This window comes from Chelon labrosus (assembly GCF_963514085.1).
Source record: "Chelon labrosus genome assembly, chromosome: 12".
Classification (NCBI taxonomy): Eukaryota; Metazoa; Chordata; class Actinopteri; order Mugiliformes; family Mugilidae; genus Chelon; species Chelon labrosus.
In genome coordinates, this window is record NC_140345.1 from 28,938,370 (window position 1) to 28,964,072 (window position 25,703).

Genomic DNA, 25,703 nt, shown 5'->3' on the forward strand with positions numbered 1-25,703 from the left:
ACTGTGAGGCATCAGTGCTAACCACCTTGCCAATGTGCCGCCCAAATCTCTAAACATTTTTATTATTTTTTATATGTAAATACTGGCATTTAGCTCAATAGCTTCCAGGTCATGGGATGAATTGACTCCAACTCAGTGTGGGTCCACAGTGCTCCACTGGCTGCATGAGATACACCTGTTGTTTTTACATTTTAAATCTCTAAATATTTTTTATTAATTTCTATATGCAAATATTAGCATCTTAGCTCAAGAGCTTCCAGGTCATGTGATCTATTGACTCCAAATCAGTGTGGGATCATAGTGCTCCACGGGTTGCATGAGATACACCTCTTGTTTTAGCCCAAAACCTTCTCTGCTTCAAATAACCCACATTTTTTATTTTGAAGACCGGAAGTCAATACACGCTGTAGCTGTCTTCTATCTCCGTGTGTTTACCATACAGTCTGTAGTAAGAGTGCAGTTGGAATGTTGGAGTTGCACTGTACCCGTAGCGAAAAAGAGGTTTACCCAGAGTGAATGTCTGTCGAATATCCAACTTAAAACTAACTTCACTGCATAACGAAACCGAGGTTTACCCATGGCGAATGTCTGTGGAATATCCAACTTAAAACTAACTTCAGTGTGGTTTTGTACGCATATTTTTGATTTGAGGTCCGCTACGATAGCGGCGCTTGCAGCTTCAGTATACTTCTCATATTTAGCTTTGTGCAACGTGTTGTAGTGGCAACTTAAATTGAAATCTTTCATAGCAGACAGTATCTTAAAACAGACTAAGCGCATAGGTTTGCCTTTACATTCTGTGAACACATAACCTTCTTTTACCTGAAAGACACGATATTCTCGATCAAGTTTTCTCGCTCTTAACCATGGCTCAACTTCTCTTCTTCACTGATAGAAAAGACCCGGTGGAAGCGTGTACGAGGCGGCGTCTGCATTGGTGGCGCCATCTAGTGGCCAACCGTGTTATTACAACTGATTATTACAACACATTTATGTAATTATCAAAAATTTATCTAAGGGACACTTCGAGTGAGGTCAAGCGCCGTGTGTGGCCCCCGGGCCGCCAGTTGCCCATCCCTGCCTTAACCCCGTTGAGAATCTTTGGGATGTGCTGGAGAAGGCTTTGTGCAGTGGTCAGACTCTCCCATCATCAATACAAGATCATGGTAGATCGTCTTATAGAAACAATGATACAGAGAATGAGCTGGAATCAGAGATAAAGGAGGTCCAACCAGATATTGGGGGGGGGGCATTTGTTTTTTTTGTTTTTTTGACCAGGCAGTTTTAGTTTTTGTTTTAGTGTTCTTTTAGAGTACTTTTACTTTCTACCTGAACTACACTTATATTCCTTCACAAAAGACTTGAGCATCCATTCAGTGTTTTATCAGTATTGTATGATTTATTTTTTAGTAAATGGAACATTGATGGTCAGCATAAAAGATAAAAAAAGTGGAAGGAAGATCCCATTGAGAAGAAGAACCTCTTATTCAAGCGAGTCCAGGTCAAGATAGGCAGCAGCAAATACAAAATGCATTTACAAAATCACAGTTAGAACCAAAGACAAATGAAAAGTAAAAAAAATAAGTATTTACAAGCATATTATGAAAAACAAGTGCATATTGTGGAGTCTGCCTCAAGTCCTCTCAGACTGGATTTAAAAGAGCTCAATGAAGTTAACATATTCCCAGTGTTGGGAAAGTTCACTTTCTACGTGAACTAGTTCAAACCTCAGCTCACAAATTTTAAAATGAACTAGTTCATTTTATAGTTCATAATTCAAAATTTTGAACTAAGATCACAGTTCCAAAAAATGAACTAGTTCAGTTATTTTTTTCCATATATTGCTCAATTATTGCCATAGCCCATATAGAACCACAGACAATTATTATTATTTTTTTTTAATAAATTTCCATTTCAAATTCCATTTCAGTACAGTAAAAAGGAATACTGGAATCTGGCAGGTTGTCCAGCTACGGCTGGGAGATGACAACGGACCCACTACTGTACGCTGTTACTCTAATTTGGGTCGAGGATGAGGATTTGTCCTGACTGTCTTTTGTTTTTTTAGTTGCTTGCACATACCTTGAGAGGCTAGCCGTGTGCATTAGTTCAATATGCCTTTTTGGATTTGCTGTGGATGTTACTGACGTGCGGATTTTCTTTCTGAAAGCCAGCGGGCACAGTTTGCACATAAATGTAAGATTGCTCCCATCATCCTCACCGACCACCTTGTCATAAAACTGACTTAAGTGATCATACTTTGTCGCCTCCATGCTGCTGTGGCTTCCACGCTGCATTTTGTTTTGATGACGCATGCGGCGCTAGGCTACGACACTGGTGGCTGGTGTTGCCAGATTGGGTGTTTATTCCTCTACATATTGTTCATATATGTTTACGGTGTGTTTTAGCCGAGGTTTCGCCTGGAAGGCTTTATAGAAATCTGGCACCCTACAACTGAGAGAGCGTGCCGTTCACAGACACCAGAATGAACGAGTTCACAGTAACGTTCATCAGGCAGTAATACAGTACGTTCAGTTCACGTTCGCCCAAAATATGAACGAGTTCATGAACTATCGTTCAATGAACGCGTTCAGGCACAACACTGCATATTCCATGCACAAGGTGCAGAGTGGACAAAAGTCCTTTACTCAGTTCAGTACAGGCGTATGAACAGAAAGCAACAGATGATCTGGTGAACAGAGACAGTAAGGACCAGCTCTTCTCTGTGCAACTAACGTACAGATGTAGGAACTGTCCAAGTATTAGACTGAAGTTTTCCTGTGTAAAACAGGTAGTGAGTAACAGCTGTCTCCAACGGCAACAGAGTGAAGCTTCCTCCTGATGAGGACAGACGTCTGATTGGTGACACTTGGCAGAGGTGGATTTAGGTAGGGGCCTCCTGGGCAGGAGATCAGGTTGGTTTCAGGTAGTTGACCTCTACAATAGATACCAAGCTACTGTTAATATAGACCCATTACTGCACAGACAGGAAGTAGGAGGAGGAAGAAGAGAAGGAAGAAGAGAAGGTAAGAAAGTAAAGACGGAAAGGAAGTAGTACAGAAGGAAGCGGAGAAAAGAAAAGGAAGAAGAGAAGGAGGCAGATAAGGAAAGGGAGTAGAAGAGAAGGAAGTGGAGAAAACCTACTGATGTTTTTTCACATGATAAAAATAGCAGAGAAACATCAGGTTTTAAATCTCATCACATGTGATAATGTACATTCACTGGTCCTTGTTGAAGTCGGTGATGACCTTGTCTGGAAAAAGGAGCAGAGATGATCCTCATGGTGACTGGACATGAAGCTGTCGTGATCTTGATTCATTCATTTTGAAGAAGGAAGTAGAGAAGAAATGAAGGAAGTAAAGAAGTATCAACAAAACAACATAACACTACAACAGAGGTTTAATCAGCAGCTGCCACAGTTTCCTTCATGACCCTTGACCTCTTCCTGGACACCTACCTTCTGCCGTCATCTTTCCACCAGCTGCTCCGGCTGAGGCCCCTGAAGCTGAAACAAAAATCAGGTCATGTTAGTAACGGGTGACACCGGGTCATGGAAGAAATACAAAAACAAAGGATTCATCTGTATTTACTGCTAAAGACACAAGATTCAGGACAAAGTTACAGTGACGCCATGAATATGAGACAGAATCTACGTCTGAAGAAGAAGAAGCAGGAAAGAGGAAGTAGAGAAAGAAGAAGAAGGAAGTAGAGAAAGAAGAAGTAGAGAAGGAAAGAAGGAAGCAAAGAAGGAAATTAGAAATTGAGAAGGAACGGAGGAAATGGAGGAAAGAAGGAAGTTGGAAGTAAAAAAAAGAAGTAAGAAAGAATGAAGTAGAGCAGGGATGGGCAACTGGTGGCCCAGGGGCTGCACACTGCCCACGACCTCACTCAAAGTGTACCTTAGATTAATTTTTGATAATTATATAAATGTGTCCTCTGCGGCACTGAATCAGTTGTAATGACACAGTTGGCCACTAGATAGCGCCTCTAATGCAGACGCCACCTCGTGCATGCTTCCACCGGGTGAAGAAGAGACGTTGCGCCGTGGCTAAGAGCGGAGGAAAGGGAAAAATTTATCAAGAATATCGTGTCTTTCAGGTGAAAGAAGGTTATCTGTTCACAGAATGTAAAGGCAAACCTATGTGCTTAGTCTGTTTAGAGAGGCTATCTGACATGAAAGATTTCAATTTAAGTTGCTGCTACAAAACGTTGCACAAAGCTTAATGATTTGTAACTCATTCCTTGCTCCGACAAAGTTAGTGCCTCGGTCACATCTGATCTGTCTCACCGCTCCTCGTATTGCTATGTAACATCTTAAAGCGTTTAGGAATGCATCAGTTGTGAGATCCTCCAGCATATCGACGTGGATTGCTCTGGAGCTTAAACATGTGAACATCAGACCATACCTTTTGTTTTCCTTCTGACCTGTTTGTGTGGAAAGGGCAGAAGCAGTCAATTCCGGTATATGAGAATGGTGGAGAGGGATCTACTCGGTCAACTGGCAGGTCCGCCATACGTTGCTCTTCGATTCGTCCACACACCTTCCTGCAGATGACACAATTTTTGATGTATTTGGCCACCATCTTGCTGGCGCCGATAATCCAGTATCCACTGGCCCTGAGCTCGTTCATTGTTTGGGCACGGCCTTGGTGTTGAGTTCTCTTGTGACAGTCGTCCAATATCAGTTGTGTGATGATACCTTCCCTAGGTAGGATCACTGGATGCTTCAGCTCAAGGGATGCAGAAGATCATCTAAGCCGCCCTCCGACCCTGAGCAGTCCATCTTCAAAGGTAGGATCAAGTTGATACAGTTTGCTTGTTTTTGGTAGTTTTTTAGATTTCTGGCTAAGCCATTTCTGATCCTCTTCAAAGGCTTCTCCTTGTGCTACCTTGATGAGTGTAGTGGCGGCCTTTCTTCACTCCTCTACACTAATGGGCCCAGAGTGGTCTCTGCTAGCCAGCCTTTTAATCCGAGCGATAGTGTTGAGGGCTGTATTCCAGTCTGAGAATCTTGACAACCGCTCAAGGAAGTTTTCACCTTCCAAGGCATCTGTTTTGAGGACCTTGACCTCTGGGTCACCAACAAGAAGCTCTGGGGATCTTTGATTCATTGCTATCTTTTGTTCCCATAGGAACTTAGGACCTGTCAGCCAGTTTAACTCGCTCAGGTCTGCCACCTTGAGACCCCTAGATGCATGGTCTGCTGGATTTTGACTTGTCTCGATGTAGAATCATTGGTTTGGGTCTGTAGTGTCTCTTATTCTTTGGACTTGATTGGCGACGAACACATGGAAGCACCGGGCTTCGTTCTTGATATACCCAAGCACCACCTGCGAGTCGGTCCAGAAGAATTCCTGGTCTATCTTCAGATCAAGCTCTTCTCTAAGAATATTGCTCACTGCAGCAGAGACTGCGGCTGCACACTGGTGTGTGCATACACCAAGATTTCTGGGCTTTCTTTTGCTTCACAGGACAGCCACACCAGAACAATCATTGAAGTGCGATCACTGTTGTCTACTCTCATACTGTGAGAAGATGCACTTTCTTCTGGTGGCAGAGTTTCTGGTCTCTCCTTCTGAGGACACTCCTCATAAAGCAGAGTGGGATGGCTTCATTTGCAGATATTACATGTGGCCCTTTTTCTACAGTCTTTGGTGACATGGCCAACCCTAAGGCAACCATAGCACATCTTGTTGTCTAGGATGAACTTCTTCTTTTCTTCCTGAGACATAGTTGTGAATTTTTCACATTTATAGCTCTTTACAGCAGACACACTCTAGTTGCCTTTTGGTCTCTGCATTTTTAGAGCCTTTATCTCCATCTAATGCACTGGAGTCTTTGTCTTATTGGTCAGTGCATTTTGTTTTCTGAGACACCTTTGCTGAGGTCATCAGGGTATTGACTTTGAGACGTTTCTTTTCTCTTCCTGAAATTTCATCTCCGCCTTTTAGTGCATGAAGGGAGGAGATTGGATTGCACGCTATGCGCGCCTTTTCTGCTATGAAGTCTGAGAACGCCTTCAAATCTGGATATGGCTTCTCTCCATCCAGTGCTTTAATGACATGGCGATTCCAGCGGGTTGTTGCCCAGTCAGGAAGTTTCTGTAGTAACTTCTGATTTTCTTCACAGTCATCTAGAACCTTCAGACCTTGCACGTGGGGCATCGTATTTTTGCAGGGGATGAGGAAATCACTGAACTCCCTTAGTTTGAGAGACTCCTTCGGACCAATATTTGGCCAGCTGCTTAGTTTTCCACTGAAAGCTCTCTGGATTATGAAGGAGTGGCCATAGCGTTTGTTCAGGGCATCCCATGCCTGTGTGTAGGCTTCCTCGTCACTTCTGTAGAATGCTCCTTCTAGCACACTAAGTGCTTCTCCATCTATGTATTTCTTCAAGTAATACAGTCTATGTGCTGGGTCTGTACAGCTTGTTTCAATCAATGCCTTAAAGCAGCTGCTCCATTCAGTGAACTTCAGTGGGTCTCCTTTGAACACAAAAGGCTCTAGTGCTGGGAGTCTAGTCGTTGCCAGGGTTTCTTTTAACACCTGAGCCAGAGAGACCTCATTTGCTCCTGAATCTAGCTTACTTACAGCGTGAGGAGGGACTGAGATGTTTTGGGGAACTTGGATGCATGGAGCACTGTTTTCTTGCACTGGAAGCTTACCTTGAGGTTGAGTGATTATTACTCCATCATTCTCTATTTCAGTGTTCCATTTTGATTCTTCTTCAGCATACACATTGTATTCAGCCTCCATGGCTTCGATGTCCCTCTGAGCTTCCAGCATTTTTATTCTCTCTTGCTGGGCAAGCAACTCCTCCTCTGCTCTGTTCTGCTGCTGGACAAGCAACTTCTTCTGTTCTGCAATTTCTTCTTCACTCTTTATTTCAGCTCTTTTTGACGCCAAGCGTGCTGCTATTTCCGCCATCTTTAGAGACATCTGACTTCCATGCTGACTACTCTGTTCAGCTCTTGACACAGTCGATCCATAGATAGATCTGGCATCCTCTCTTTTGAGTAACTGGTGGAGTGTTTCCTTTTCAGCCACTGCATCAAACTTCTTGACACCAGATTCAGTGTGACGCCTATTCAGGACTGCAGTCATTTCAGAGGTAACTGTGGTCATTACACGTAGACTCTCATATAATTGTTTTAGTTCTGACTCATATTTCTCTAGAGCTGTGATCATGTCACTTAACTCCTCTCTAGCACACTCATTTTTAAGCTTAGATCTGCTATACTGGACCTCTGCTTTGAAGTTTACATACGTAGACATAAACTTTCTTTCCTTTTTTGCCATTTCTTCCCTTTGAAATGCAAGGATTTTTTCTGTGGGATCCTTCACCCTTTCACTTCACCTCAGCTCTTGCTCAACATTACTTGCTGGCTCTGACTCTGTAAGCCTTACATTCTTTATCCCAAGCTCTACATGAATCTGTAACTGCTCCCAAAGGTTTTCTTCTAGCTCAGGCAGACTTGACGACTCAACCAATGAGTCAACACTTTATTATCACGCATCCACAGTAGATGAACATCTTTTTGGTGAAAAACTGTAACAGAAATAATATACGTATAATATATATTACATGTCAAATAAACAAATACACATGGTCACATATACCGTTTCGCCTTCTGAACTGGAATTCAGGAGTAGTTAGGAGAATGTGCCTACATATTGCTTCCTTTGAACCATAAACTGGACGTATTGAGCAACTCTTGCTCTCGGCTTCCTTCTCAACCGAACCATGCGATCCTGATCGCCTGACCTTCCTACACCACATTCAATGCAACTCTTAAAGGAACAGCAGGGGGCGCAATTAACCAAATTAAATGTGAAATTTCACAGCATATTACACCTGTAGTAATATTACAATCATGAATGTAGAAAGGTAAATTATTTATTTATTAATATAATCATGAACTTAAATCCAAGACAGTTTCAGATTCTTCTGCACGGCCACCATGTGTACCTGTGCTTCTACACCAGATTCAAGGTTCAAAGAGTTTATTGTCACGTGCAGAGTGCAGAAACCTACAACATTAAAAGAAATAGAATATAAAAAGACACATATTAGGTGCACCTGGAGAAAAGCCACGCATGCACAGAGACAAACATGCAAACTTCACTTATTTCACTTTTAAATGGCCTGCTAACTTTCAGTCAGAGCTGTTGCTGTCTAACTTTGCTGCTGTAGTAAACCTCGAACCTTGAACCCTGTTGCCTTCAAAGGCTGTCAGGAATACTAACGAACCAACTTCCTGTCACGGTTTAAGGTCTCCATGATGCTATGAGGACAAACTCCAAGGTGTTTGATACCAGAGGATCATGTGTTTTTCAGCTGACCCCTAACGGAGTCAGATCAGTTGTAATAAACGTGATGAACGGTTGTTTCTAATGTTCTACAGAGAGAAGGAATCTGTGCAGGTTTACAAACAGTCAGTGCAGGAACCAATGCTCCTGCATGGTGAGAGCTTCTTTATGTCCAGCCTGTACAGACATGAAGCTGCTGCACGTCTCCTTGTACACAAAGGTCTGAGAGCTTTAAATTAAACAGAATTAGAAATGTTCTAATCACGTCTGTCTGACTGAATCAAGTCCTCAGCTCTTAAACTGAACGTTGCCTCGTTGGGTTCCTCCTGTCATCAGGTCTTTCCTCTTTGCGCCGACCCTCTCCCTCTCTGCTCTTTCTCAAAAACTTCCACTGATCTAAAACATCACCCCCTCCACAGATCACACCCCCAGGTCTCCAGCGCTCCACGGGCTTCCTGTTTATGTTTGACCCTCTTACAAATACAATTACATTTTTTATTTGATCACATTGTTTATTAGCTTCTTATGTCTTATGTGTGTATTATGTATATTTAATGTGACCATGAGTGTTTTTGAAAGGCGTCCTCAAAAAAATGTATTATTTCGAAACCAATGAGTTCAAAATTTCCGACAGCGTTGAATGCACCGCAGCTCTCTTCCTGTTTCTTACTGAGTTTTGCGCTTTGGATCTGATCTGAGCCTCGGACCAACGTCCTGGTCTCCACGTTTACCGAGGCGGGAGCTGTACCGGTGACTGTGGACATCCTGAAGAGCATTGATTGCGCAGACCTCGCGGAGAATCTCGGTAAAGACCCCACGGTTACATGTAGACTAGTACAGTATATGAATTTTCTACTTATAAACACGATGCTCTGAGTTTTTTATTACTTCCCTGATGGCTGCAGCCAATCCGGTTCCTCCCTTTAGGAGGGAAAGGTTTGACAAAAGGTTGGTAGACACTGATCATGACTCCTAGTTTGAATGAGGAGAAGATGATGGAGCGTGGCTTGGCCTGCAAACATAGAGAATAGAATAGAATAGAATAGAATAGAATAGAATAGAATAGAACATCCTTTATTGTCATTGCAGAACACAGGTTGTACAGTGCAACGAGGTTTAGTTTACAGGTCTACAAGATGCTCAGTACAAACAGTAAAGACAGTATTAAAAAGATAAAAATAATAAGAAGAAATATCTAAATCTAAGGTGAAATGGATGGACTGTAATATAAATATTAATAACTATATAAATATGTTATATGCAGAGTAATGTGTCATTCAGTATAGATATGGGTTATTTATACAGTAAAATATATCATGTCTTCTACAAAATCAGATCAGGAGTCAGTTTTTAACCTTTTACATAAAAAACAAATGAACAAAAGCCTTGTGCTAGATTTAAAGAAACAATGGTTGATCAGATCTAATGTTCAAACCAAAACTAGCATTAAAATATAATGTATAAAATCTAAAGCCCTGGACCTGTAAAAGAACAGAACTGTGTGGATTATGCACTGATCAGTTAAATATGTCCTCATTAGTAAATATCTGTTAATAAATGAAATGACCAAAAACAAACAAACATCTGATTAACTGAAACTATACGAGCCACAGATTCACCAAATGTGCTCCTGAAAAATAAACAAAACACATAAAAATCATATTTTCTCACAATTATAAATCTTTTTTTTTTAAAACTAAACCAAGCTCCAGTTTGTTTCTGAGTTGTTTGTGAAGTCTGATCTTTGTTTCAGCTTCAGGGGCCTCAGCCGGAGCAGCTGGTGGAAGGACGATGGCAGAAGGTAGGTGTCCAGGAAGAAGGAAGTGTCCTTCACATCAGTACCTCTGTTTGTCTTTTAATTTCACACACACTTTAAAGAAATCTCTAATTAATGCAACACTTGGTAATCCGTAAAAATCAGAGTCTTAAAGGACAATAATGAGTCGCTCTAACTTTTAGAAACGACAGCTTCATGTCCAGTCACCATGAGGATCATCTCTGCTCCTTTTTCCAGGCAAGCACTTTGTGGATCAACACCAACTGGAGCTGATCAGAAGAGTGAGCAACATCGCGCCCATTCTGGACGAGCTCCTCGTCAAAGACGTTATCCAACAAGAAGCGTATGATAAAATCAGAGTTATGTCGACCTGTCAGGAAAAGATGAGGGAGCTCTACGCCGGGCCGCTCAAAGCCAGCGTGAAGTGTAAAGATATCTTCTACGAAATCCTTCAGACACAAGAGAGATATCTCATCAGCGACCTCAACAAGGGCCAGTGAACGTACATTATCACATGTGATGAGATTTAAAACCTGATGCATCAAATGTTTCTCTGGTATTTTTATCATGTGAAAAAACAATGAATGAATGAATGTTTTCACCAGACGTTTTTATCCAGCACACGTCAGACAAATCAGGAGTCTGTTTTTAACCTCATCTTTTTTAAATAAAACTGAATTTTTCTCCTCAACGTTTGCATGTTCTTCGTCCCAGTAACGAGGCCACGGTATGTCGCCCTTCTTCAGACGTTTGGGGGAAGGAACGCTGCAGTGCTCAGATGGGTTTCTATTGGTAAATGTCTGAAGAACTCCTGAAGTAGATCCTGAAAGTAGAGAAAGAGAACCCAGTCAAACACATGGAACAGAAATATTAGACTGCTGTATTTGTTTATTCAGGAAAGTGAGCCAATATTACATAGCAGAGAGGCGCTCCTCTAGGATTAAATCAGAGTCCATGTGTTCAGAAGTGTTTCCATCAATGTAATGAGACTCAGGTGTGGTTCAGTTCCTGGTTTAGTTGAAATAAGTTAAAACAGTAAAACACTACAAAAACTTATCATTATTATTATTATGCAGCTTCATGATTAACACAATTAGTTTTATGTGCAACTTCCTGTAAGTCTCTTTCTCTAAATTAGCAAATATTTCCCTGCACAAAAAAAAAAACAACGAAAAACTATAAAGTCCATGAAGGCGGCCATTTTGGAAACAGCAGCCAAAAGCTACTGACTGCAGAGCCTGGATAAATCCACCAGGGGGCAGATGTCGAATCTCAAATTGTTTCCAACAGGTTTTTCTGGTAGCTTGAGTATTGTTTGTGTGGGTGGAGCAGAGGTCTCAGAAACTCATGTAACAAATATGATACGCTTTACTTTTTATTCTTATTTCAACAAAGACAGTTATAACAGTAATTCATTTCAGAAAATCCATGTGTTAATCTCACTAATGATTCAGACAGTAAAAAGTCATTACTTAACAAAGGTGAAGATTTTTAAGTGAATAATGAAGCTGATGGGGTTTTTTCAACAGATAAATATGATCAATTATTATGGATTACTTTACTGGATTACTATTACTTTACTGGATTACTATTACTCTACTGCATTACTGTGTTTTGGGAGCCCTGGTTTTTCTTTACAGGAACAAACCGCCATCTAGTGGCCGGATGTCATCATTGCGCAGGGGACAAAGTCACGTTGCATTGTGGGACATGTAGTTTAACCATGTGAAGCCTCACATATGAAATAATACAATATTATTTTAATCTGAAGCAGTTATAGGATCTTTAAACGAAATGAAAATCAATAAAATAACTTTTGTTTTCTATCCCAGTTTATACAGCAGATACTTACGGCAATTTGATGACCACAATTCTTTTTTCTTTCTTTCTTTTTTATTTAAGATCTGAAAACATGCAGTTAATTTTATTTTGAACATTTTAAACATTATTTTCTTTCTTTTCGTTTGGTTTGATGTTTTTTCCCCAAACAGGATCCTCTGGGATCTTTTTATTTTGCTTTGTGGAAGAAAAAAAAAAACAGTTTCCATCGTTGTTCAGGTAAAGATGGACTGAAAAACTAATCAAAGAGGTAGGAGCCTCCTATTGGATAATTACTGCATGGGTGATTATCTTTCAGCTGACAACAAGTTATTTAAGCCCAACTGATGCAATGAGTAGCTTCTCATTTCTTCAACAACCATGTCTAAAGGCACATCCTGTGGTCGTCTGTTTGAGAAGGGTCAAATCATTGGCATGCATCAAGCAGAGAAAACATCTAAGGAGATTGTAGAAACTACTAAAACTGGGTTAAGAACTGTCCAAGGCATTATTAAAAACTGGAAGGATAGTGGAGAAGCATCAGGGTAAGAAGAGAGGCAGATGAAGTGATGCACCCATCATGCCTAGTGTCTACTGTACAAGCCTGTAGGGGCAGTGCTATGATCTGGGGTTGCTGCAGTTGCTCAGGTCTAGGTTCAGCAACATTATGTGTCCAAAGAATGAGGTCAGCTGACTACCTGGATATACTGAATGACCAGGTTATTCCATCAATGGATCATATTCCAAGATGACAATGTCAGGATTCATGGGGCTCAGATTGTGAAAGAGTGGTTCAGGGAGCATGAGACATCATGTTCACACATGGATTGGCCACCACAGAGTCCAGACCTTAACCCCACTGAGAATCTTTGGGATGTGCTGGAGAAGGCTTTGTGCAGTGGTCAGACTCTCCCATCATCGATACAAGATCTTGGTGAAAAATGAATGAAACACTTGATGGAAATAAATCTGGTGACATTGGAGAAGATTATGGAAACAATGAGACAGAGAATGTGCTGGAATCAAAGATAAAGGAGGTCCAACCAGATAGTAGAGTGTGGGACCTTTTTTTTTTTTTTTGCCAGGCAACGTATGATTGTTTTAGTATTTTTTTAGAGTACTTTAACTTTCTACCTGAACTACACTTATATTTCTTTACAAAAGACTTGAGCATCCATTCAGTGTTTTATCAGTATTGTATGATTTATTTTTTAGTAAATGTAACATTGATGGTCAGCATGAAAGTCAAAAAGACTGGAAGGAAGATCCCATTGAGAAGAAGAACCTCTTATTCATGCGAGTCCAGGTCAAGATAGGCAGCAGCAAATACAAAACACATTTACAAAATGACACAGAACAAAAGACAAATGACAAGTAAAAAAATATAAGAATTTACAAGCAGATTATGAATGGAAATGGAGTAGAAGAGAAGGAAGTGGAGAAAACCCACTGATGTTTTTTCACATGATATAAACAGCAGAGAAACATTTGATGCATCAGGTTTTAAATCTCATCACATGTGATAATGTACGTTCACTGGTCCTTGTTGAGGTCGGTGATGAGATATTTCTCATGTTTCTGAAGGATTTCATGGAAGATATCTTTGCAGTCCACGCTGGCTTTGAGCGGACCGAGGTAGAGCGCCCTCATCTTGTCCTGACAGGTCGACATACTTGTGATTGTACTATATGCTTCTTGTTGGATAACGTCTTTGTCAAGGAGCTCGTCCAGAACGGGTTTGATGTTGCTCACTCTTCTGATCAGCTCCAGTTGGTGCTGATCCACAAAGTGTTTGCCTGGAAAAAGGAGCAGAGATGATCCTCATGGTGACTGGACATGAAGCTGTCGTGATCTTGATTCATTCATTTTGAAGAAGGAAGTAGAGAAGTATATATACAGCTCCAACACAACAACATAACACTACAACAGAGGTTTAATCAGCAGCTGCCACAGTTTCCTTCATGACCCTTGACCTCTTCCTGGACACCTACCTTCTGCCATCATCTTTCCACCAGCTGAAAGCTGAAACAAAGATCAGGTCATGTTAGTAACGGGTGACACCAGTTCATGGAAGAAATACAAAAACAAAGGATTCATCTGTATTACCACTAAAGACACAAGATTCAGGACAAAGTTACAGTGACGTCATGAATATGAGACAGAATCTACGTCTGAAGAAGAAGGAGCAGGAAAGAGGAAGTAGAGAAAGAAGATGAAAGAAGAAGAAGTAGAGAAGAAAAGAAGAAGCAATGGCCGTCACCAGAGATTGTGTTTCGTCCTTTGTGCTGCTTTGGTCTGGTCTGCAGATAAATAAATTAAACTAATGTTGTAATTCATAGACCTGGACGTCTAGTGCTACCTGACTGACAGAGCAGACACATGGGACACATGACCGGATCACATCCAGGGTTCTGGGAGAGTTCTCCTGAAAAGAGATGTCTAGACGACATGTGACATGTCTCACCTTGTGGAGGGTCAGTGCTTCGGTATTCACCTGAAAAACAAGTAGCGGGGAAGAGAAGATGAACATGGAGCTGGTCTGAAAGGATCCTAGAGGTTCTCTGGAGAGGATAGTATGAGGTAATATCCACAGTCAGTGTTTCCTGCAGTAGATGGTGGTCAGCACAGATCCAGTTTAGAGACGGAGCAGCGACCAATCAATGAGCTGATATGAGACGGAGCAGCGACCAATCAATGAGTTGTTATGAGACGGAGCAGCGACCAATCAATGAGTTGTTATGAGACGGAGCAGCGACCAATCAATGAGCTGCTATGATCTTGGTGGAGAGCCTCTTTTCATGTTCTGCTACTCACCACAGACCACCATCTATCGTTGGAAACACACTGACCTAAAGTACTTCAAGTACTGAGGCAGAGTAGACATGTTCTGTCCTGTTTCATGTCAAACCAACCTTCTCGTACGGTACACATCCAAACTGGCTGGAGCTCATTTCTCTGGGTGAGCTTGAGATGGAAGTCTCTGTCTGGATTCTTAATGTACACCTCAAAGAAGTTTTGTTTGGTTCCATGTCTGAGCTTTAAGCCCTCCTAAAGACAAACCACAAGCTGCAGGTTAATGAATTCATCAAGTCAGAGCTTATCATTGTGATCTGTGATGGAGACATTTCAAACCAGAGGAAAGTCGTTCAAACCGCACTTTAGGATATATCTGTACACCGTTCACATTTGCTGCACCGTCTACATCTGCTGTCAGAAGGAAACAATCTCTAATTTTCAGAGATTTCTCTGGTTTTGGCTTTTTGATTTCTTTGTATTCTTCTGGTAATTTGTCCTGGCTGATTGCCTGTAGAAAATAAAACACAATAAAAAGATGCTACAAGGCTCCAGGAAGCAGCAGTAACAGTAGTTTAATGTTTTATAATAAGACATGTGATAACCTGTTTCAGACCGTCGTCCCGTGGGATCAGATAAACATGCAGAGTGAGGAAAGCTGTGTTGGTCTGATATATCAACACGTTACAGTTGATTTTCACAGGTAAGCCAGCTCTAATCAGGACCGCCCACGGGGAGAAAATTGGTTCCTTTAACTTGACGTGTGATGCCGTGACCTCGGACGCGTCTTCCACATCGTCTCCACAGTCATTTACGTGAAGCACTGCAAACTGGTTCAGTATATCTGGGTTGTCCTCTGAACAAAATGGACAAAGACACAGTGAGAACATCTGCATCAGAAATGTACTTCACACATCTGACTTACTTCCTTCATGTCCTCTTACCGATGCAAATCCAGTGTGGCAGGTGGACTTCATTTAACTTCCCAGTCATGACTGTAATGTCCATTAAAGGACCTGCAGGCCTGTAATGTATACGTTCCATCCTCTCCATGTGTCCCTCCCAAGAACAGAACTGGTACTTAAAGCTGGCCTTCTCCTCACAGACCCAGCGCAGACCAGACACACTGCATTCAAAGTGTCCTGCTTCAGACTGTAGGCTGAAATTTGAGACATGTCATTAGCATCAACGTTAGCATTTGCTGTTAGCATCACCATTAGCGTTTCAATTAACATCATGAGCAAATTTTCAGAAGCATCCAACTACTTCGTCGTCTTCTTTTGGGTCCGTTTGATGAGACTCTTTGCCTAATCCAATCAAACTTTATTTACAGCACTTAAAAGAATAAACAGAAATGAAAAGACATAAACCTTGTGGACATTTTGAGAACCTTCAACTAAATGTTGCTAACAAACACCCTCTACCTGGTTTAGGAGGTCTGTATGTGCAGAAACAAATGACATGCTAGCCATTAGCATCACCATTAGCATCTGCTCTAGAGTCTCTGTTGAGTTCTTTCGTCCTGAACAACGACTCCCAGGCTCTGACCACCAACCAACAATCAGACTAAACTAAAACAGTCCAGATACTCAGCAGCTCAGCCACAGTGGAGAGAGGTTTCAGTTTTAATAAGAGTTTAAACTTCTTCTTTTGGGATTTAGTCAGTTTTGCATCACTGCAACATGTTGACGTATTTCACACAAATCAACGTCATCAATCACGATGAGGAGTCTCTGCAGCAGTAATTACATTTGATGTAAAATGTAGCATGACATTACTGTGATACCAGATAAAAATATCTCAGTATAACTCAGTTGAACTTCTCCCTGTAGTTGCAGTTTGCTGTGCATCAGTGTTTAGGACGATATTTCTACCTGTAAGTTGGAGCCTTGGCTGCATCGGTCCTGTTCACCTCAGGTTCAAGTTTAGTCCAGTTGCTGGAGTCCTGCTGCAGAGGAACATCATTGTGTACATGAGGTCAGATTTTAACTTGGTAACATCACAGTAAAGAACAAATGAATGAAACAATAATAACATGAACGAACGGATGAATGTAAGGGATTACCTTAACGCTTCCTTCAGGATCCAAACTTGTTGAAGGTTCTTGTTGAGACAAAGAATTGAATTCAAATCAAGTCATGTTGACTTTTAAAGCCACACAGTAACTGGACATGTCTTTCTGTCTGATCACCATGTTCTATGTAACACTGGTCTAACATGAGAGCAACAGGTTAAGCAGCACAAGATGTTGAGTGAAGTCTAAGATGGAGCTGACTGAACTTCTGTCTGCAATCAGGGATTTTGGATGTCTAAGTATTTTGTACCGGTGCAATGTGGATCGGGCAGCAGACCAAGGCGTGGGGCCTTGGCGGTCTGATTCTCGGTTATGGAAGCTGGCTTTCGGAACATGGAACGTCACCTCTCTGGCGGGGAAGGAACCGGAGCTTGTGGAAGAGGTTGAGCGCTATCGACTAGATACAGTCGGCCTCACCTCGACACATAGTGTCGGCTCAGGAACCCAAGTCCTCAAGAGGGGTTGGACTCTCTTCTTTGCTGGAGTTGCTCCGGGTGAGAGGCGGAAGGCCGGGGTGGGCTTTTTGCTTGCCCCTGGAATATCGGCCTGTACGTTGGGGTTCTCCCGGGTGGACGAAAGGGTTGCTTCCCTGCGCCTTCGGGTCGGGGAATGGGTCCTGACTGTGGTCTGCGCTTATGCGCCAAACAGCAGTTCAGAGTACCCGCCCTTTTTGGAGTCCCTAGGACGGACGACGGATGGCGCCCCGACTGGGGACTCCATTGTCATGCTGGGAGACTTCAACGCTCATGTGGGCAACGACAGCGTGACCTGGAGGGGCGTGATTGGGAGGAACGGCCTGCCTGATCTGAACCCGAGTGGTGTTCAGTTATTGGACTTCTGTGTGAGTCGCAGTTTGTCCATAACTAACACCATGTTCGAACATAAGGTTGTTCATCGGTGTTCTTGGCACCATGACGGCCTAGGTCGATGATTGACTTTGTAGTCGTATCATCTGACCTGCGACCGTATGTTCTGGACACTCGGGTAAAGAGAGGAGCAGAGCTATCAACTGATCACCACCTGGTGGTGAGTTGGATCAGATGGCAGGGGAAGACGCCACGCAGACCTGGTAGGCCCAAACGAGTAGTGAGGGTCTGCTGGGAACGCCTGGTGGAGGAACCTGTCAACATGGTCTTCAACTCCCACCTCCGGCAGAGCTTCAACCGCGTCCCGGGGGTGGTGGGGGCCATTGAGTCTGAATGGACCATGTTCCGCTCCGCCATTGTGGAGGCGGCTGTTGCAAGTTGCGGCCGCAAGGTCGCTGGTGCTGGTCGTGGCGGTAACCCCCGAACCTGCTGGTGGACACCACAGGTGAGGGGAGCCGTCAGGCTGAAGAAGGAGGCCTACAGGGCATGGCTGGTCTGTGGGTCTCCTGAAGCAGCTGACCGGTACCGGATGGCCAGGCGGTCTGCGGCAAGGGCAGTCGCTGAGGCAAAAACTCGGGCGTGGGAGGAGTTCGGTGAGGCTATGGAAGAAGACTATCGATCGGCTCCGAAGAGATTCTGGCAAACCGTCCGGCGCCTCAGGGGTGGTAGGCGGCAACACGCTCACACTGTTCTCAGTGGGGGTGGTGAGCTGCTGACATCAACTGAGGATATCATCGGGCGGTGGAAGGAATACTTTGAGGAGCTCCTCAATCCCACCAACACATATTCCATAGAGGAAACAGAGCCGGAGGGCCTGGGGTCGGACCATCCAATCTCTGGGGCAGAAGTCGCCGAGGTAGTGAAACAACTCCACGGCGGTGGAGCTCCGGGAGCGGATGAGATCCGCCCTGGGTATCTCAAGGCTCTGGATGTTGTAGGGCTGTCTTGGTTGACACGCTTCTGCAACATTACGTGGACATCGGGGGCAGTACCTCTGGAGTGGCAGACCGGGGTGGTGGTCCCCATTTTTAAAAAGGGGGACCTGAGGGTGTGTTCCAACTATAGGGGGAACACACTCCTCAGCCTCCCCGGCAAGGTCTATGCCAGGGTGCTGGAAAAGAGGGTCCGGTCGATTGTTGAACCGCAGATCGAGGAGGAACAATGCGGTTTTCGTCCCGGACGTGGAACCATGGACCAGCTCTTTACCCTCACTAGGGTGCTGGAGGGGAAATGGGAGTTTGCCCAACCAGTCCACATGTGTTTTGTGGATCTGGAGAAGGCTTACGACCGTGTCCCCAGGAGCATCCTGTGGGGGGTGCTCCGGGAGTATGGGGTGGATGGCTCCTTACTAAGGGCCATTCAGTCTCTGTACCAAAGGAGTGCGAGTTTGGTCCGTGTAGCCGGTAGTAAGTCGGACCTGTTCCCAGTGAGGGTTGGACTCCGCCAGGGCTGCCCTTTGTCACCGGTTCTGTTCATAATTTTTATGGACAGAATTTCTAGGCGCAGCCGGGTGGGGGAGGGTGTCGTGTTCGGTGATCGGAGGATCTTGTCCCTGCTTTTTGCAGATGACGTGGTCCTCTTAGCTTCATCGAACAGCGACCTTCAGCTCCTGCCGGGGCGGTTTGCAGCCGAGTGTGAAGCGGTTGGGATGAAGATCAGCACCTCCAAGTCTGAGGCGATGGTCCTCAGTCGTAAAAGGGTGGATTGCCCACTCCGGGTCGGGGAGGAGGTCCTGCTTCAAGTGGAGGAGTTCAAGTATCTTGGGGTCTTGTTCACGAGTGAGTTTAAAAGGGAGCGAGAGATCGACAGGCGGATCGGAGCGGCATCTGCAGTGATGCGGATGCTTAACTGGTCGGTCGCGGTGAAGAGAGAGCTAAGCCGAAAGGTGAAGCTCTCAATTTACCGGTCGATCTACTTTCCAATCCTCACCTATGGTCATGAACTTTGGGTAATGACCGAAAGAACAAGATCGCGAATACAAGCAGCCGAAATGACTTTCCTTCGTAGGGCGGCCGGGCTCAGCCTTAGAGATCGGGTTAGGAGCTCGGACATACGGGAGGAGCTCAGAGTAGAGCCGCTGCTCCTCCACGTCGAGAGGAGTCAGTTGAGGTGGCTAGGGCATCTGGTAAGGATGCCTCCCGGATGCCTCCCGGGAGAGGTGTTTCGGGCACGTCCCACCGGTAGGAGACCTCGAGGCCGACCACCCAGGACACGATGGAGGGATTATATCTCTCGTCTGGCCTGGGAACGCCTGGGGGTTCCTCCGGAGGAGCTGGCTGAAGTGCCTGGGGAGAGGGCTGTCTGGGCTTCCCTGCTGAAGCTGTTGCCCCCGCAACCCGGACCCGGTTAAGCGGAAGACGACGAGTACGAGTAAGTGTTTTGTACTTTAATGCAGATTCCTACACAGCAGTTTATTCATGTGGTGCTGTTGAACTAATGTGACACTTGTGTGTCTTACCTTTGAGTCCTGAGCTGGTCGTTAACAACCTCTGCACCAAATCAGTCCTGTTCATCTTCTCTAAAATCTCCCTGGTCACCTCCAAAGACTGTTGGCCAAGATGCTTCATCATCACATCCAGTATATGTGAACTTAATGATATGTAACTCATCACACTTCGTATTTTCGCTGTGTATGGGGGATTTCTCTGATAGACAGTCTTCTTCAGGTGGTCCATGAATGTTTTAAGCTCCTCATTGGACAGATCTTTCAGAGTTTCCACAAGCAGCTGTTGAACAGCTGCCATTGTTGCCACCTGGAACAGTTAATACATTCAGGATGTTTAATCTGTTGGGATGATCATGAATGTGTCTCCAAGATCTCACACGGTCCTGATCCATTTGTATATTCATCAAAACAAACTACAAACCAAACAATGGTTCCTTGTCCCTTATTATGGGTCCAAGCACCAACAGAGGTTGGAACCTCATTGTATTAAAGTTGTTTTTCTTGAAATTTTCATGCTGAAGCTTTTTCACATACTGTGAACACCGAAGCATCTTTTGAATGAAAGCTGTCTGATACTGAATCAGATAGAAGTCACGTTCCTCACCTTCTGAATCAGTGCAGAGTGGTGTTCGTCCACAGAGTGTTTTTTCTGAGGAGACAAAAGACTCCTGAGTGATTTAACAACCATCAACTCTTTGTATCAGACAATGTGGCTCTGTAAAGATGTACTAAACTACAATTACACCTCCTCTATCACAGCTAAGGAGACAGATTATTACATGTTTTATCTTTGTTGTCTTACTTGTGGGTCCTGAGCTGCTGTCTGACAGCCTCTTCATCAGATCAGTCATCTTCATCTTCTGTAAAACCTCCATGGTCACCTCCACAGACTGTTGACCAAAGGTCTGCACCACTGTAAACACTGTGTCCTGCAGGTCTAAGTCCTCCAGTATCAATGAAAAGCTGGATGAATATGTCTGATAATGAATTCCTTGAGCAAAGGCTCTGAGCTGGATGTCACTCGGATCAGGCAACATCAAAGTGAAGATGGAGTCATATCTGTGATGATGAATTTCTCTCAGGTGACGATGAAAGACTCTGAGCTGGATGTCACTCAGATCAGCCAGTGTTTCCAGGAGCAGCTCTATAGCAGACACCATCATCTCCACCTGGTAAATTCAAAGGAAATGTTCATGGGTCAAAGGTGAAGTCACTCATCTGGAATGGTTACAGGCCTTTCTGTTCATTAATGTTTTAGAAATAAGACTATGATGAGTTTACAGTCTTTCTATTTCTGTTAACAGGTTCATGATGATTTATGAGCTGCTGAAGACCTACCTCATATGAACACAAGACAACTCAATGCAGCTTCAGTTCTTCATGAAAATCAGGAATAAAGTTTGTATAGTCACTTTTTAATTTTGGAGATGTCACAAACCTTTATCTGTTGAAGTGAAGCTGTATTGTCTGAAGTCAGTCAGATTATAATAAGAAGAAGAATTTGGGATGTCCTGGTACTGATACTAGTATGGGTATTGCTCATGTACTTGTACTTGTAAAACTGCTTTGATATAACCATCAGCTTATACCAATCTGTGGATCATATACATAGCTACAGTTTGCTGAGCAGGTGACAGCAGGACTAGGTAGAAGTAATAAACCTCCACGCTGGTTTTCTAACCACTAACACAACCAGAAGAAGAAGAAGAAGGTTGGTGGCTGGAGGTAGACCAGCTGGTTGCTAAGGAGGAACTGTTGGATGCAGAGGGAGAGGCAGTGGAACTCATACTCATGTGTGTTTCTTAACGTAGTTCCACATATACATGTTATTATCAATGACATTTAAATAAAAAGGAAAGAAAGCAGAATTCCTGCGCTGCAAGTCAGTAACTACCTGAAACTGAATGATGTGTTTGGTGCAGCCTGATGTGACATTACTCACTTTGTGGATCAGTGCAGGCCAACGTTCATCCACTCTGTGTTCCACTGAGGAGAAAACAAACATGAAAGGACTCATTCAAAAGACCAGTGTGTTGGATTTAGACACATCCAGCAGTCAGATTCCACATTTGCACCTTGACCCTTTCCATGCACGTAGGACAAGCTGTGGTGGACACTGAAAACCCAAAAGGTTTGTAGAACATGGTGGTTCAACATGGAGGACTGGATGGAAGAGAAGCTATGTAGAGATGAACGGCTCGTTCTGAGATAAAGAGAACACAGCTGCTCTTCAGGTGATGATAGAGTTTGGAGGTATAGAATTACTTTTAAGGTATATTGATGCCTTTTCAAACCAGATGAGACAAAAGCATTTGTACTGATGTAGAGAGACAGTTCATATATAACACATTTTAGTAGGACCTCCCCTGAGGGCTGACAAACCTTAAACTACAGCAGTAGCAATGCACCAACTCTGACAGTAGGAGACTTCACTAATGTGCAGTTTACACTTCTGCATTAATTTGACGCCGTAACCTGACGTACACCTCCCCAGAAAGACTACAGAGCACAAGAGCTGTGATTGGTCCACTTGGTAGTAGTGTGTTTCCTCTTTAGTATTTCCAGCTGCTCCTCTATCTTTGCAATTTGTGAATTGATTGTTTTGGATCAATAAAGATGGAACACATGGAGGAAAGGTTGTTAAAGTGCGAGCTAGACTGATGAGAGCACAAGTAGAAATGTCTCACACTGGTGAAGGTTACAGCATCTATGTTCCACACAGGTAGAAACCATTAAGGACCCCCCAGGGTTGACAAACCTTAAACTATGGCAGTGGCAATGTGCAACCTTTTCATCATAAATAGCAGACGTCCTTAAGGGGCCCCAGAGGGCTGACTAACTTTTAGGGGCCCTTAGGGCCTTCCTCCTTTGTGATCATTGTTACAGTGTGAACTGAGCAACCCAGCAGACACTAGAAATCTAACGGCTGAGCTCCAGGAGCCTTTGGTCATGTTGGTGAGCATCAGCAGTTATGGCTCATCAGGACCAGTGCCATCGAGAGAGAGAGTTGCGACACTCCCATAGTCCTCCGTTGTAAAAAATGGCGGCGTTTTTAACCGCCTACTTCCGGATTTGAAAATCGGATTAGTTCCAAATACTGTCATTTGGGCGTTCGACCTCATTCACTTACATTGCTGCGCATCTTGTTGTTCCAGAGGTAAGTTGCTGAAATATCGACCTATTTTGAATTGTCAACTGTCTATATTGTATCAGAGGCCCTTTGCGATGCTTATACTGGTCTTCATTTGTATATGCACAGCGTAATTATTTATATTTTATCTTGGTTGTTTCAACCAATTTTCTAGCATTGCGTGCTAGCTAATAGCCAGCGCGACTTCCCCTGCTGTGAAGGTAGTTTGGTGATGAATCACTACCACCTTTATAGCAACTTTTATTTAATTGAATTTTGGGATATACTATCTTTTCATTATGTGACGTGTTGGCTGTACTTAATTTGTTGTACTGTTCCTGTTCCATGTTCACTTGGATAGTGTACAATTTGCCCAGCGCTACTTGCTGATGCTTGATGAGATGCTGATAGATTGCTATCCCATGCCATGAGCTCGTGATCGGGGTATGTCAAGGCATTGTCGTGACTCCTGATTTGAGCGAGGGTTATTTAATTAGGAATAACGGGAATTTTAGGACTGGCGAGTTTGGCGTTGTGGTCCTGGGGGTGGCCACTCATCAGAAGAAGTGAGCTAGCTTCTAGGCGAATTCTGAACGGACTGCCATGGCAGACCTCTTTGCGTTATCACGAAGGTAGGCTAATAGCTGAATCGGACTTTATAAGCAAAATCACGGGAATCAATAGCCTAATACAGCCCAGTTGTGCTCAAATGAATATCACGAGACGTCTACCATCAGATGAATGATATGGAAAAGTTAAGTGAGAGCCTCTGAAGCCAGTGCTACTACCCATGCGAACATGAACACTAAGCTTTTCCCTCCATGTAGCCTAAAACTTATCTAAGTAAGTTTTTCGTTGTCACCCTGCCTCTCCAAATGCAAAACTGACATTAACAAAAATGCAATAATGTAATAACAGCTGAAAAAGTACTTGGGTGTGTGTTTTATTTTATATTTACCGTTCAATAATGCAATCGCTGCTGTCTGTCCCATAGAAGAACATGACAGCCAGCGCATGTTTTGGAACTAATTGGGTTTACATGAACCGCGTGACAGCCATAGCGGCGACATCAAAGAGTGTCGCAACTCTCTCTCTCGATGGCACTGATCAGGACAAAGACCTAGAATGTGGGTTGAAACACTTTGACTGAGACTTTTTCCTGACGTCCCTTCAGTTAACTTTTCAACACATTTATTTGTTAGGTTGTCTCAGATTATTGTTACAGCAGTCTTCTCTTTCATACCTTTGGGTCCAGAGCTGGTCTCTGACAGCCTCTGCACCAGATCAGTCCTATCCATGTCCATGAGGAACTCCATGGTCACCTCCAAAGACTGTTGGCCACATGTTCTCATCATGACATCCACTATAGCTGCTGAGTCTGCTGCAGTTTTTATTCGTCTCAGTGGGATTTGTGGAATGCTTTTCTGGAAGCAGGTGTACTGTAGGAACCACTTAACTTTCCTGAGCTCCTGTTTACTCAAATCCTTCAGTGTTTCCAGAAGCAGTTCTCTGACGGCTGCCAGTGTTGCCTCCTGGAGAATTCATAGTAAATGTTCATAAAAATGTTAAATCTGCCTCTTATTGATTAAAAGACAAAAGACACATCACTCACTTTGTGGATCAGAGCAGACAGATGTTCATCCAGGGTGTAAATTCCTAAACACCGAAGCCATGAGCTTGACGCTCTCCTCCCTCGTTATCCACTTAAACGACAAAAAAAACTCCACAGATTCCTTCGTTTCTTTTCATTGTTTACTCCGAAAATTGGGCAAAATACAATAATCCAGCATTATGAAAAATAAAAAAGGCAAGAGCTAAATATAGCGAGAATGCGGAGTCTAACGGTAAAGTAAAGAGCAAAAAGAAGAGAAGAGAAGAGGTCAAAAAACTGTATGGCTCCACTCCATGATGACTGCACCTGACCAACTGCTTTACGTCAACTGCTTTACGTCAACCACGCACACACGTATACTCCCCATTAAAGCTTACATGCACGATTTTTAAACCTAAGAACATCCACACATTTTTAAGTGAAATAAATGAAATATTAACTTATTAACATGAACCTTTCGCTTGTAAATAATGTAAAAACCTCTTTTTTTTATCATAATTTTTATCACAACCTTTTTCCACATATCAACTTAAATTATTATTCAAACACTAATAAACAACAATAGCATTTAGGCTCCTATATTACCGGCCCCTAATTGTTCTCAATGTCCTTGAAACAATTACTCCAAAAGTGTCAACTTAAATCAAAGGAGCCTGAATAACATTACTATCATTCAGTGAAAGAAGCTTGGTGCTCGTAGTCCCATTCAAGATGAGATCTTCATAACAGTCCATCAGTTATCCTCTGATTCTTGAAGAAGACATATCTTTGTTATAGGGCGACAAAGCTCGTTGGTCTTGGTCTTCACTTTAACCTGACGGACGAAACCATTTCTATCAGGAAAAGTCTCCACTATTCTTCCAAGTGGCCAGGAGTTT

At 43.3% G+C, this 25,703-nt stretch overlaps 3 protein-coding genes across 3 annotated transcripts in view; 1 reads left to right on the plus strand and 2 right to left on the minus strand.

The window, feature by feature from the left end:
* The window catches only part of LOC311497074 (uncharacterized protein), a 104,809-nt gene extending 79,900 nt beyond the window's left edge, over window positions 1–24,909 (minus strand). Inside the window, exons 1-3 of the mRNA XM_084557195.1 lie at window positions 24,826–24,909; window positions 24,457–24,745; window positions 22,026–22,069 (exon numbers count right to left, since the gene is read on the minus strand). Coding sequence (XP_084413321.1) covers window positions 22,026–22,069; window positions 24,457–24,568 — 156 coding nt within the window. The 5' untranslated portion in view covers window positions 24,569–24,745; window positions 24,826–24,909. The remainder of the gene's footprint in view (window positions 1–22,025; window positions 22,070–24,456; window positions 24,746–24,825) is intronic.
* LOC311497672 (apoptosis-associated speck-like protein containing a CARD) lies at window positions 8,868–10,671 on the plus strand. Its single transcript, XM_084558019.1, has 3 exons — window positions 8,868–9,114; window positions 10,063–10,110; window positions 10,324–10,671. The coding sequence occupies exons 2-3, from the start codon at window positions 10,101–10,103 to the stop codon at window positions 10,584–10,586; spliced, it is 273 nt and encodes a 90-aa protein (XP_084414145.1). The 5' UTR covers window positions 8,868–9,114; window positions 10,063–10,100; the 3' UTR covers window positions 10,587–10,671.
* Window positions 13,438–21,246, minus strand: LOC311497476 (NACHT, LRR and PYD domains-containing protein 1 homolog; the record flags this gene model as incomplete). The annotated part of the gene is made up of 11 exons (XM_084557797.1): window positions 13,438–13,700; window positions 13,811–13,824; window positions 13,896–13,926; window positions 14,369–14,398; window positions 14,817–14,952; window positions 15,062–15,208; window positions 15,303–15,553; window positions 15,642–15,856; window positions 16,572–16,645; window positions 16,763–16,800; window positions 20,886–21,246. The coding sequence occupies 11 exons, from the start codon at window positions 21,244–21,246 to the stop codon at window positions 13,438–13,440; spliced, it is 1,560 nt and encodes a 519-aa protein (XP_084413923.1).
* Window positions 24,910–25,703: the final 794 nt, after the last annotated feature.